This window comes from Rhipicephalus sanguineus, chromosome 1 (genome assembly GCF_013339695.2).
Source record: "Rhipicephalus sanguineus isolate Rsan-2018 chromosome 1, BIME_Rsan_1.4, whole genome shotgun sequence".
Lineage (NCBI taxonomy): Eukaryota > Metazoa > Arthropoda > Arachnida > Ixodida > Ixodidae > Rhipicephalus > Rhipicephalus sanguineus.
Genome location: NC_051176.1, coordinates 255,855,304 through 255,869,033, shown reverse-complemented (window position 1 = coordinate 255,869,033; position 13,730 = coordinate 255,855,304). Strand labels below are relative to the sequence as shown.

The following is a 13,730-nucleotide window of genomic DNA, read 5'->3' as shown; positions in this document are numbered from 1 at the left end:
TCACTTGTGCTTCTCTCGTGTTGATGACCATCTAGATGTTGGCACTACTAGAGTATGCTTTAGGCACGGAGCAAGAATTTTTGAGGAGGCGAAACTGTGCTTGCTTGGGCGTCCTGATAGTCACTGAATCGGGCACAGCACTGACACGCCCTCTCTCGTGAGAGTCCGCTTGTGGAGGGGGAAAAACGTGCACGTCGCGCTCTTCGACGAAACTCCCCGGCTCAAGGCCATTCGGCGCTGATTCGCCGTTCGCGCTTTACGCCCAAATGGGTGCGTTTTTTGTGCGTCCTCGCCCGGTCCATTTTTCGGTAAATTAACGGAAAATATGCCTTCACATGCAGGAAAATTATGTGATTGAGATATCTTGTAGAACACAAGATCACGTGAACTTGCTAGGTTAGGTATAATTTTTAAGGCGAAAGCCTTAGATGCCTCGTCAAACGCAAAAATGACCGTCGGCGTTGCCGTCCCGCATGGGCGGCGTCAACATGAGTGATGCAAAAAATCGTACCATAATGACGTCGCCACATGACGTTATCATGAGGTCACAGATCCTCAAAATTTGTGACGTCATAACGTGATGTCATCACATGACATTGTTGCTTTGCATTGCCTCCATGATCAGTGGTCCGATGACGGAGGCAGTGCAAAACTAGGTGAGGTGCAGAAAGCTTGTAATGCCTCCGATCCTGGAGGCAGTGCAAAACCACGTTAGGTGCAGAAAGCTTTTACACGGGGGTGGGGCAGTGTAGACACATCGACTGAAGAAAAAGATGGCTTTTGCCTTTGAGTCGTCTTAGTCTAATGCATAAGGGACTCTGTGAGTTTTTCCAGTGAATGATGGGACTTGCTCTCAGAGAAGTGCTTCTTGCAAACGTAGTCACGAGGCGCGAGCTCTCGATTTTTCCTTGGTATGGCACGAACCCACACTTCCAACCTTACTGGGTCACTAGGAACTTTGAAGATTGCATACCTACTCCTTACAGGATGCGTACCCACTGTTGCAGTTTGGCACGACACATTTCCGCCCCATCCTAAAGGAGCACTGGTGGAAATCTGCAATGTGCTCTCATTTGTTCACGGAACAATACTTCTTTCTACATGCCTTTGTTGCGACAGGCAAAGCTCGCGCAAAGATCGAGAAGTCAGTGCCGCCGGCACAACGCGGAAGCCACTGAGCACGCTAAAGAGACGGAAAGCCTGCAAATCACGAAGGAATTTGCGGCAGCTTGCCCGCACAAATTTGGAGCTTTCCCTCCCAAGGCCATCTACGCAAGTGTGCGCACAACATGCGAGCGAGGGGCCCATGCACTCAGCAGACGTCGTCTGCTTAGGGGTCACAACTAGCAGCTCGTTTCAACCGCTGTACCGCCTAAAATTCGGGCAGTATCTGTTAGTAACTGCAGCTAAAATATCTGTCGCATCTATCAATTGATGTCACAGACAGAAATCTGAGAAATTTTACAATGTACGAGGCGGTATCATAATTTTTATGTCGCATCCATAGAAGAGCATGTTAACAATGGCAACACGCCGGAAGCGTCATCTGTCGTGCTGCAGTGAAAACCCCATTTCCTCCATGATGCTATTGCACTGCCCTCGCACGCTGCGGCAACCGAGTAGTTTCTCCTCCTCAAATACTTTTTGCCATGGCTTTAGGTATAAAGCTGAATGCTTGTGTTGCTGAAGACTGAAAATCGGAAAACATCGCAAGGCTCAAGCACGCACCATCATCCAGTATTTGATTACCTTACCTGGCCTCATCCTGTGAGAATGAAGTGCTTTTTGGAGACCTTGCCTGAACTTTGCGGGCCAACAGTGACAATACTAGGCCTGGTCCTCATTCGATATTGATTGTACTTAGTTCTTTGTGTTTCCTATGCGTAAAGCAGAGATGTATGCAGGAAAAATTGGAGCACTAGTTAAAAAAAAGTGATTACTCTTTTCAAAAATTTCTAGAAGCATAATAAATAAGGAAGTAACTTGTTACAAGTTGCGTTGAAGTTTCTTTCAGATGGTGTATTCCTAGAGGACAACTGTAATATCCAATATCATCTGAATGACTGACTTGGCTAGTACTGTATATATTTTTTAGTCTGATTGTACAGCTTGTTCTTTTCCTCTAGCAAACTTGCTGAAAATTAGAGGCAATTGAACACCAAAAACCAACGTTGATAAGCTGTTGCTGTGGTTGTGCATTTATTATACAGGAATTTGAACGTAAGCTATCGGAAGATTCAATGGCTAATGGGTTTGCTACTGGACTTTGAAAACGTCGCAAAGTATAATCGAACATTTTGTTAAGAACTGTTGACATAAGCGCTTTATACGCCGCATACAGTACAGTTTAGACTGCGTCTTGCATCTTTGCTTCTCTTAAACTTTCTGGATAATATTTTGGTGCTGTTTAAGAGCTAAAAAGCTTCAGTGCAGGCTGAAAGCTTTTGCTTTCGTCTGCAACCAATGTATGCACAGTCCCCCCTCACAGTTGTATGTATACTGGAACATCTTATGTTAGGCAAGCACAGGTACAGAAATATGCAGCATTAATGCATGCAGACAGTCGGCGTAGTTTTAAAAAACTAATACATGTCACGGTGCAACGGATTGTGTGCAGTTTTCAGCAAAATGGCTCAAACAAGGCTGCAGCACCCAATTTGATCAGACCAAAATGTATGTCGTCGCAGTACACCATTAATACTGGGTGTTGAGGGCCAGTAGAATGCCTGTAAACTTCAAAGTACACAATGGCTAGAAGTTCTGCAAGAAGTATTAACCTAAAATAATTACTACATTCAACTTTGTATAGTGTGCTCTGACTTTTACTGTAAACAAACTGTAACCTGTAAACTTGTCTGAAGCATATTTACTTGGACAGATATGGCTATGAAATATAGTTTGCTGAGTTGCTATAATTGAATCCCATGGCATTGCGTTGCAAAGGCAAATTTTTAACAGCTTTTATAACACTTCTGATATAGCTGACATAGCTAGTTACAATAATAGGTGCCTGTTGGTGTAATCACTGAGTACCATATTTGATGAGAGAAAGGCAGGGAGGTGCATTGAGAGCAGATGGACTGAGAAAAATGCATTTCATGCTCTTAAAGTCTAGAAGAATGAGGAAATTAATTTATGTTTAGATTTATAATTTGATAGGTATTTCTTGGTAGTAATTAGAAGTCAATGTAATGGTGAAGTAGATGTACTACATTGTCTTCTGCAGTCTAAAAAATGTAATTTAATGCGATTTTTGTTATGTTTATTGCTGCCAACAGTGCTGCATTATGCACACATTTTAGGAAGAATATTGCCTTTTCATTGTGCCATTACTTTCCCCTTGTGAAATTCATATACAGGGTGTTTCACATGGTTTGCTGTCATCTGGTGCTTGTTAGGGTATTTTTATATTGCACATAATTAGTTAAAACTAAGATCAATTATAGAAAATTTTTAATATTCACTATAGGGCCAAGTGCATTTCGTTACATTGTAGAGGGCATTCGAAAATGCCCGATCCAATTTTTCGCACCGAGAAACATGCTGTGTGGTTATTTTTTCCAGAGTTTAAAAGAACTCCAGCAAAATATTAAATAAAACCACGTGACTGCGCTCATGCGCTACCGCTCCACAGCGCTCTCAGAGCAAAAGAACCGTGTGCACGGACCGTCAACCTATTGCTTATTAGGGAAAACGGCGCTTCCTTGCCATGTGCCACCGTCAAAAATACTGACGCCCTGTGAAGCCAATGCCGACATTCGCAGCCACTCATTCCGCCACGGTCTGCACGCACGGCTCTTTTTGCTGATGTACGCCACGATTTAAACACCTTGCTAGTGTACATTGAATGACAGGTCTTCCTGAAAAGTCTTCATTATAAAGACATTGACCATTCAGAAGCAGTCATCCATAAGTTAATAATATACCAATTTTTGTGACTAAGGCATAGAAGAAAACAAAACGTGTTGCGGGACTAGTTGGTGATGCATCTGTTTCTTGTTTATGGGAGTTATCTGGCACAAATTTTAATGTGATAGCATTAGAGAGTTCATTTCGCAGAAATTCCGGTGTCAGCGTCACTGGTTGTGAGTGAAAAATCAGCGTTGTCCATGAGTGAAAATTCGAGATAGATACAAATAAAGAAATAAAAGAGCTTTGATTCGAGTGGGAATTGAACCCAGGACTCCTGCGTTGCAAGCAGGTGTTGTACCACAGAGCCACGCCCGTGCTTGAAACTGCTTTCAAAGAAACACTATGAACATTATGTAGCGGGAGGAGTGTTGTTAACACATGTAATATTGCGTGGCAGAAGTGTAGAATCACACCATGCGGCAAAACGTGAATTGCGCAACGCGTGGTTGGTTTAACCCACCACAGGCATAATTAATTATCATTATCAACAACAGCATCAACAATGTGTGCAGATGCGCAAGTGCAGGTGTTGCCTTACGGATGCGCAGTAGGTACCTCACCAACTCTCAGAAGGAAGAATTATGTTGTAGTGGGCACTTAGCAACTGTACTCGCAGTAGGCATTTCTAGGATAGTTTGAAACGGCCAATGTTATGTGCACAGACTTTCTTTCCCTTGCGGCACCGTTGAGGTGTCCACCGAGAAGTGAAGCTAGGCTAGTGAGAAGGCGATACAAACAGGGTCCGATTACGCTATCGCGTTCTACTCTTGAAGGTGAAGCTCAAGTGTCCTCCAAGTTTTTTGGCAACGGCGACACAAAGACATGACAGGATGGGCGCTGTACTCCAACTAAGTTTATTGAAACATATACACACTACACCCAACAAGATTGAAGATCCTGTACACATGCACATTCATGGCAGTAGATTAACAACAGCAAACTGCTTATTACCACCTAATTCGCAGTTTAGAAAAAACTGATTGCTAAATAGGCTATAGTAAGCAGTTTACTCTCGTTAATCTACTGCCATGAATGTGCATGTACACAGGATCTTCATTCTTGTTGACTGTAGCATGTAGATTTAAGGGCTACTTTTAACCATGTCTGCCAATAATATGTTGGCAAATAACTGCAAGAAAAAAATTATTACAGAGAAAGACCTTGTTTTCCTACAGCAAATTCACTTACACTGATAACATGTAACAGTTTTTTTTTTTTCACAGTTTCTTTTTAGCAACTGTATTCCACAATGGTGCCTATATTATTTGCGCAATACTGGCCTATGCACAGACTACTTGATGTGTCAGAGTGCCACCATCATGGCCTGTTAATTAATGAAATTTTTTACAGTAAAACAACAATCGATACTCAGTGTAGCAGTCGATTCTTACACATGAAGCCTGTTGCATGGGTGTGTATGGTTTTCAGCATTCATGTTACCATTGTGTTAAAGTACACAATTCAAGTACTTCGTGTGGATTGGTCTGTTTTTGGGAGAATTAAACAATATATTGAAATGTCCTGTTACCATGCCACCAGGTAGCAGGCTTTACTCCCCTTCTGGTTTGGTAAGCATCTGCAAGCAGTTCCCTTCCTGCATTCTCCCACATAGCCAGTTGAAGGACCATATAATGTCCGCTTGACAATCTCTGGCTCCTTTTGTTTTCTTCTCCTACTATTTTGCTCCGTACCACATTTGCAGTGACACCATTCTGTGTTTCACAGTGGAAGTTTAACTGAAGTCCCGCACCATTATCGGCATTGCTGGAAGCAGTGCGTGTTCTGTAATATGACTTGCTCAAAGCGGGCTCCTTCAAGAGGAAGAATGTGCAACGTTCTTTTTGAAATTTCAACCATGGAGAAGGAGGGCTGGGCAGGTGCATATTGTTGCACACTGTTTTTTAACAGTTATTCATCCCAGTGTAAGTGTATTTCGGATAGGGGGTGGGGGAATCAAAATTTAAGCTGGCCAAACGGAAGCACGACACTGTTGCCTTGTTCCTAGAGTCAAATTTAAAAAAAAAATGCACAGGTCATCAACAAAGCTAATAACCTTCAGTCTTGGTTTTCTTTCATGGTATAAAGGCATAAGCCTGACCTTCCTTGTTCCGTGATTGTCGCAGAGCGAGACGCATGGCAATACTGTGTGTGGGTTTTCAAAGAAGTGTTTGTCATTGCCCCATATACCTGATCCTTTTCTTATCTCGAGCACAAATGCCATTGTCAAATGTTTGATAGATTGCAACCCATAGACCAATTAGTGACGAGTATTGGCATAGAAAATTTGTTCTCTCCTCTGCCCAACCACCTTATGTTGGCTCTCAACGATTGCAGTACCATTTATTATGATGAACTTGCCTTCAGATCGGGAAACGGTATCACTGCCAAGACTTCCCTCGATCTTGTATTCTTCTATCTAGGTTCCATGTAAGTTTGCTTTGATGGCAAATGTTATTTGCAAAAAGCAGAAATGTGCGTTGCCTCTCGTGTTGTCACTGTTTTGAGCAATATTTACCTTAGTAAAGTTAATCGTACCCTGGAAGAAAGCATGCATGAGCTAACAATAAAAATGTTGCACTACATGAATGATTATCTAGCTTTTATAAATGACACCTAGGAAGATTCACTATTAGCTCTGATAATGTCTGTTTTTGAAAAGCGAGGCCTCAGCTTAAAGTTCACATCTGATTGCACAAGTGAGGGCTGCATGCAGTTCCTCGACTTGTTACTGGTGTTCTCCCCCAGTAATAGTAATACCATCGTAAGTAGTGCAACGAGACAGGACAAAAGCAAGCAACAGACAAACACTGGTGCCTGTGTTAGTCTGTTCCTTTCTGTTGTTCTGTCTCATTGCGCTCCTTACAATGGTATTAATGTGCAAACACCAACTTGCCCAACGTTCAACGCTTTTAAAGTATGACGACTAAAACTGCGCGTGAATCTTAACCAACTAGCCCAACTTTGGTGCTCTACTTTTAAAGTATATTCCCTCAGTAACATGTGTTGGAAGTATGCCCCGAGGTTGGGAAAGCCGCTGTTGAATTATAGCGCAGGTCTCGCAGAGCTAGTAAAATATACAGTAGTGTTGTCTGTTTATCACGCTGCAATTAAATAATCATGTCCCTTTGGTTTGGGCAGCAGTCTCCATGCACAGGCAAAGAAATCGAGGGAGCTACGCTGGCTTTCGAGAGGAAAAGCTCGTATGGGACATTAAGAAGTGCGGCAGCAGGGCATAGCAGAGTGCACAGTGAAATGAGTGTAGAAAAATAGCTCTACTTCCTAGAAACAAGGGTTGACTGTCTGCTTTAACAATGACGTGAACAGTGCATGTAACACACAAGGATGAAGAACCGACGAGGACTTGTGTGTTACACGCGCTGTTCACGTCACTATGGAATACCAACTAGCCCGGTCACACACCTTGCTTTAATAAGATAGCCTCTCACTATAATGTTCAGGTTTCTGCCCTTAACAAAATGGGTAGGCCTTACATGAAGGCTGACTGGCGAATCATGAGCAAGTTAAACGCTCAGAAAGGCAGCTGTCAAGTGAGGCACATGAACAGTTACATCCAAGCCACACTTTGGTGGTATATTCAGTCCCACTTACCAGGATTGTGGTTATGTTGGGCAGACTGGGCGGTACGTTAAATGTTAAGAGCACTACAATTCTCTGAAAGTATAGGCTAGCTTGCACCTGTTGCATTACTGCCATGATTCAGGATAAGTCCTCTAGATTGCAATCACCACCATATTGTACAGTCACAGAGGACAGATGCAATGGGAAATTGTGGAAGCAGCCCATATCAACTTTTTGAAGTATGCATTGCGCAGCTCTCGATTGCTTTGCACAGTAAAGAACTTGTGTGTCTGTATATTTGATTATAGACATATCTTTTTTATTCTTATTGGTCCTTCCTGTGCATGTTGTGTCACAGAAGTTGGTGTATCGGTGTCTCGGTAATAATGTTTTTACTTGTAAGTTGGTCCCATTCTGTGGTTTGTCGTCTTGCACTATCTTATACCTACGGAATGATACCAACTAGCCAGCCAAGCTTTCCAGCTTACTGCTCTATAATATCTCACCGTTATTCCATGTTTTTTCAGGTTTGCCAGACTAAATGTGAAGCTGAATTTAGGCATTTTCTGACGAATGTGTGTCTTCACAAGCAGTCTATGTTTGATCATCAGCTTGAGTGAGGATGTAGCCAAAAGGCTTATGTCCTTTGAATCCAAGTTTGAAGGCATAAGCTGTCAGATGGTCAATTGTGTAACCAAGTTCCTAAGAAGTGCACTTAATGAACTTACTTGTATTCCATGAGCTGCTCATGCCAATGGGGCTGCATTTTTGAGCACACTTTTACAGCATCTAACTCATGTGCGTATCCGTTGTGCCTATGCAGTTTTCATTTGCAAAAGCAGGAAAAAAAAAAAAAAAAGACTTGCTACCTGCACGACCAGCTGTCTCTTCCCTGGTACAGATAAATACACGAAGCTGCCCACACATCAACAAATGTGTCATGCTTAATGAGACGATGCTGTTTTCTACTGCTAATTTTTTTTCTCCCGCAGTTTTTTTTTTGTTATTAGAGACTGTCAAAAAAATATATATATATAGCCTTGGTTCTGACTCAATGTATTCCAACTTCATTCCAGTTCAGACTTGGTTCTCAAAACAGCTTTAGTGCAAGGCTTGGACCAACTTGCAAGGTGGTCGAGTCTGATCGAATTGATTCAATGTGTTTGCTGATCTGAGCTGCAATCCTTTAAATGTCAAACCCAGCTTTCTGAATGTTCAAACTGTAGAACTGATTTGTATTACTTTCATACACAAGATCACTAGGTTGGGCAGTCCGCCGTGGTGGAGCAGTGGTTATGGTGCTCGGCTGCTGACCTGAAGGTCGCGGGTTCGATCCTGGCCGCGGCGGTCGCATTTCGATGGAGGCGAAACGCTAGAGGCCCCGTGTACTGTGCGATGACAGTGCACGTTAAAAAACACCAGATGATAGAAATTTCCGAAACCCTCCACTACAGCGTCTCTCAGAATCATATCATGGTATTGGGACATAAAACCCCTGATATTATTATTATCATGAGGTTGGGCCCATCAGAAGTAAATTTGTCATTAAAAACATTACATTTAAAACTGCACATACTATAGAAACAATGACTACATATATTAAAAACATTAATTCAGCCTGGAAATAAGCATGAACACATGAGCCATCAGTGTACCAAAAGTTCCAGGAATTTATTTATTCTTGGTGCTTTATATACAGGAAACACACAACAGCAAATAGTAGATTGCATACTGCTAACCAATACATCATGTATCTCGTAGCTAAATTACAATTTCCCAAAAAGCATGTCAAACACTGGTTCCAGTGTTCAGCAATGTGGAGCATCATTTGCGTATGACAGTCGGCACCAATGTCCTCGGAATTGGGCGACGTGCAAGCAAGCACGTGCTACACGCATAATACATGGCTACTACACCGCAACGTAACAGCAAGATGATATTTCACGCATGATGACAAAGTGAATATATCACAATTTAACATGGAAACGCATCATGCATCATAAAGAATAAGGATGAGGCCAGTAGCGGCAGCCAGCACAATCAAATTGCTGCGAGAAGCGCACATAATGTAAAAATGCAGTGAACGAAAAGTTCATGTGTGTGTCCCGAAGCTCTCGTAATGCCAGTTCTACACCATAGCATACTCCTTCTCAATCACTTGAGCACATTCCGCCATCAGCTCTTTGTAGTCGTCGTGTTCTTTCACCATACACACAATCACCATTCTTTTCTTTCCAAGCGCAGTAGCCAGATCATGCCGAGACGGCGTCCAGATGTAAGGCAGGCCTTTCTCTTCACAGACGCCAGGAAGGTGACTGCATATGTCGACCGGCTGCACATCTCCCGCCAACAGCACCATGCCAGTTTGGCCCTTGCGGATCATGGTTTGCACTAGTTTCAATCCACAATGAACATAGCCTTTGTGCTTCGATGCCTTTTTAACTAGCTTGAACAACTTTTTTGTGAACTTCTTCGAGGCCATTGGCTTTGAGATGGGATTGACAAAAGCCAACTTATCTTCATAAGTCAGAGACTCCATCCAACCATTTTCGTGGGCACGTGCGGAGTCGTCCATGCCGTCTTCCACGGAGTGTTGAACGTTTGCAACATCATCTTCTGCTTTTACCTTCTTCGCTTTCTTCGAAACATGTCCAGTGAAGCTATCCTCGTCGTAGGTGTCGTCTCTTTGCTCTCTCTTGATTTTCGGCATGTTCAAGAACGGCGCAGTTTGGCTTAACACACGTGCAGTACGTCAAGCCTAGCAATCCAGCATTGCGTAGACTCGACCAGCTACTCAACCACGTTGGTCGGAGAAAACAAACCGCCGTCGCATCCACTACTTGTACCACCGGTCCACCACATGGCGCGCATCAGACAATAAATAACCGAAGATGCATAACATATCAACAGTCCAATTGAGTCAACTAAGGTCCGAAAAAATACCAGTAAATTTCACTTTTGACTTTGCGCATTGAATTGTACAAATAGCATTTGTTGAGGCACTACGTTTTTACGCGGAGGTGCAAGAGGTAGGATAGGGGTAGGATCTATTTATAAAGGTCCATTGTTGACATTGCTGGAATAAAAGTTTGACCAGCTAAAACCATCGAAAACTTCGTAACAAATTAGAACGACTGAATAGTTTCTTTATTCAAGTAGAAACTTAACGATTTTTAGTTTTCGAGACACTTGTTTTACAACGCGTAAACGTGCGGTCGTGAATAGCTGGCGCATGCACCTTGCATGCGCGTCCGCACGCATGCGCCGTTGTAGGGGGCTTGCCTTTCTTGCCTTTCTAAACGGCGTGTGTATCGGTCGTGTCGGCTATCTGGTGCACTTCGGTGGGCCCCCGCTGCAGAGTTCCCCCCCTTTTTTTTTAAACGCTCCCTCCCTCGCTCTTCTCGTAGCAATCAGTGTTCGAGAAGCACGGGGTGGGCATCTCTGTACGCACTGTGTGTTTGGTCCAGTGGATGGATCCTAGTATTGGCTGGTATCAGCCTGAACATCACGGGCCGGCTCTACGACTGTGGAACTCCATCTGGGAAACGCAGCAAGGCTTAGAAACGATGGATCTCAACAACTCGAATCTCCGTGCTCCTGACTATATTCCCATTAACAGTGCTGCAGGAAACGTTACAGAGGCGAAGAAGAGCGTCAACGGACAGAACGAACTGACAGGTGGTGCAGACAAGTTCTACAATCCCACGAAGCGGAAAAGGGAGAATCGTGCAAGCACTTACGCTCTCAATAAGAACCAACACTTGATCAGTCAATATGGCGGCACGCCGTGGAGAACTGAGCTGAAACACTTTCGTCCAGGAATCCTCGGGTAAGTGGAGGCTTTTGAAGTAAAAATAGGATGTTTGCCTATCAGTCATGCACCGGTTACACGTGCTAATTTGACTGTCCGTAATTGCTCCCATTGCTTGTGCGCGCTGTGAATCACGTGATAACTGAATGGTGAGGCTTGTCGAAAAGCGGCTGTACGCACAGTTTAGGATTGCTGAGCGAGGGATTTTGCCGTCACTAGCTTAACTGCCGTCACGTTACACGTGCTAAAACGGGAGCTCGCGTTCCACGTATTTGTTGGCGCATGTTGTGTATCTCTACCTGGCGCTCTTCGGCTGGGGAAAAACACGTGCGATTCGGCGAGCGTTCTCAAGTATAGCCATCAGCTAGCCCTGTCAGCGCCCTGGCTCACATGTCTGAAAACAAGCATAACTGTTTGTTTTTCTACTGTTGTGTGCCAGTGCGTTGCGTGGAGTTTAGGGGCGTTAACTCAGAGCCCGGGTCCTAATTTTTACGAGCCACACCTTGGGTGACCCCCAGACTTTTACTTCGACCAGTCGTTGCTTACCTGCTGGCCACGCGGCTATGTTTCGACGTGTTCATTAAGGCCTAATTGTAAGAGCGCCAGTATAGTTGGGAAAAAAAAAAGGCGGTGAGCAAATAGTGTCCGACGGATGTTCACTTTGTACACGTGATACCTGATAAACAGTAATATATATATATATATATATATATATATATATATATATATATATATATATATATATATATATATATGTGTGTGTGTGTGTGTGTGTGTGTGTGTGTGTGTGTGTGTGTGTGTGTGTGTGTGTGTGTGTGTCTTTCCTCACGCGGTGATGTTTTAATTTGAACACTTGCACCTCAGTGTGAACATTAAAGTTGCTGCTAGCCTCTTGCTTAGATTGAGGCATGATTAGGGCTCGTCGTAACGGGAACGCGTCGCGTATCAACCTGCACCGATTTCATTGCGCGACTAAAGTAATAGTAGAAGCTGAATACCGGATAGTGGTGGTATCAAGGGCTTGATGAGTTGGCTGTAAATATGTATTGAAGGCGAAATATCGCAGATATTGAACACACTCAAGCTTGTGTTCAATGTCTGTAGCAAATTACTAAGCAGTTTTAGACTAGGGTACCCAAGTCCTTGCGTTCGCTTTTGTCGCCACTGCGCGTGCGTCGTACGCTAACCTATTGGGTACGCACGTTATATTTCGAAAATAGCGTACGTACCCAAGCAACGCAAACCTTACGAACCTAATTTTAAAACTTTTTGATAGCCTCAAAGGTAGTGAAGATTTTCCCGAAAATGTGCCTTGGGAGGGTTAAGTGCAGCTTCTGATGATTATTACAACTTGACACACTTCATAACGTTAATTAAAATTCTTCTCGTATATTATTTTGTCACGGAGCTTAGCGTGCCTTCCGATGCTCACTGACACTTTCAAAATATTTAAAATGTTTGAAAGCTTTGTTGAGATCCCTGTCACCTTTTATGGGCAATTCTGTGTGAGCTTGTCATTTCCTGTCAGCTACCTACATATTTCAGAGCTGCGTTTGCCTACTTGTGAAATGTTGAGATTCTGTACCTGGTCTCAGTGAATGGCAGTTATTTTTTTTCGTCCATGCTAGATGCTTGAAAATTTTGTCAGTGATTTGTAATGGCACATATCATCCTGTGTATAGTGTGTGAAGCTGTATCAGAAAAATTGTTGATATAGTTTAAAGCTTCCGTTACCTGGGAATGATTTCTTTTTAATTCTACATGTGCATTGGTGTTGGGCATGTGCATGTAAAAAAAAAAAAAACATTCCCGTATTCTTTTGTCAACTTGTGGCAGATTCCTTTTAGAATATGTCATGTACACTAAGTGAAAATGTCCCACTTCTTTTTTTCAGAGTAACAAAACCTCTTGATGAGGTGTCTTATAACCATGTTCACACACACATCTGAGTGTGTATGTATCATTTAGGGTTTCTTTTTTTTCTAAAGACAGTACATAATTTTAAAAAATTGCCTGTGATAGTATTAATGTAGGCTTTGAACTTGATTACTTGAAGCGATAGACTTGCATGAGGAATCCAAATGCATAATCGACTAATTAGTGAAAATTCATGATTTCCTTTCTTTATTAATTACTTCGGTTTATATTGCGATGAATTGTAGCTGGTCAGTTTTCAAGCCATATCCACTTGGAATGAAGTCTGGTAGTACGGATTTGAATTTATGCACAATCAAACTTTCGGTAAAAATGCACTGTTATTCTAGTTACTCACTTCACAAAATGTCACTTTGTGCATTTAAGCACAAAGGTAACTACACCCATGTATTTTGCCATTCACTTTGGGAATTAATATCTTGAAACTGGTGCCACTCTGGTAATTAGTTCAATGTGTATAAGATTTGTGAATTCGCAGGCCACAATTCCTAAA

The 13,730-nt window shown here is 42.7% G+C and overlaps 2 protein-coding genes across 2 annotated transcripts in view; one reads left to right on the top strand and one right to left on the bottom strand.

Annotated features, from left to right (window-relative positions):
* Positions 1–9,141: 9,141 nt before the first annotated feature.
* On the bottom strand, positions 9,142–10,306 carry LOC119378355 (H/ACA ribonucleoprotein complex subunit 2-like protein). The gene has a single exon (XM_037647524.2). It carries the CDS (start codon positions 10,199–10,201, stop codon positions 9,620–9,622), a length of 582 nt encoding a protein of 193 aa, XP_037503452.1. The 5' UTR covers positions 10,202–10,306; the 3' UTR covers positions 9,142–9,619.
* Positions 10,307–10,781: 475 nt separating this feature from the next.
* LOC119378340 (terminal nucleotidyltransferase 4B) overlaps positions 10,782–13,730 on the top strand; it is a 72,030-nt gene continuing 69,081 nt past the window's right edge. The window contains exon 1 of the mRNA XM_037647510.2: positions 10,782–11,320. Within this exon, the coding sequence (XP_037503438.1) occupies positions 10,962–11,320 (359 nt within the window). The 5' untranslated portion in view covers positions 10,782–10,961. The remainder of the gene's footprint in view (positions 11,321–13,730) is intronic.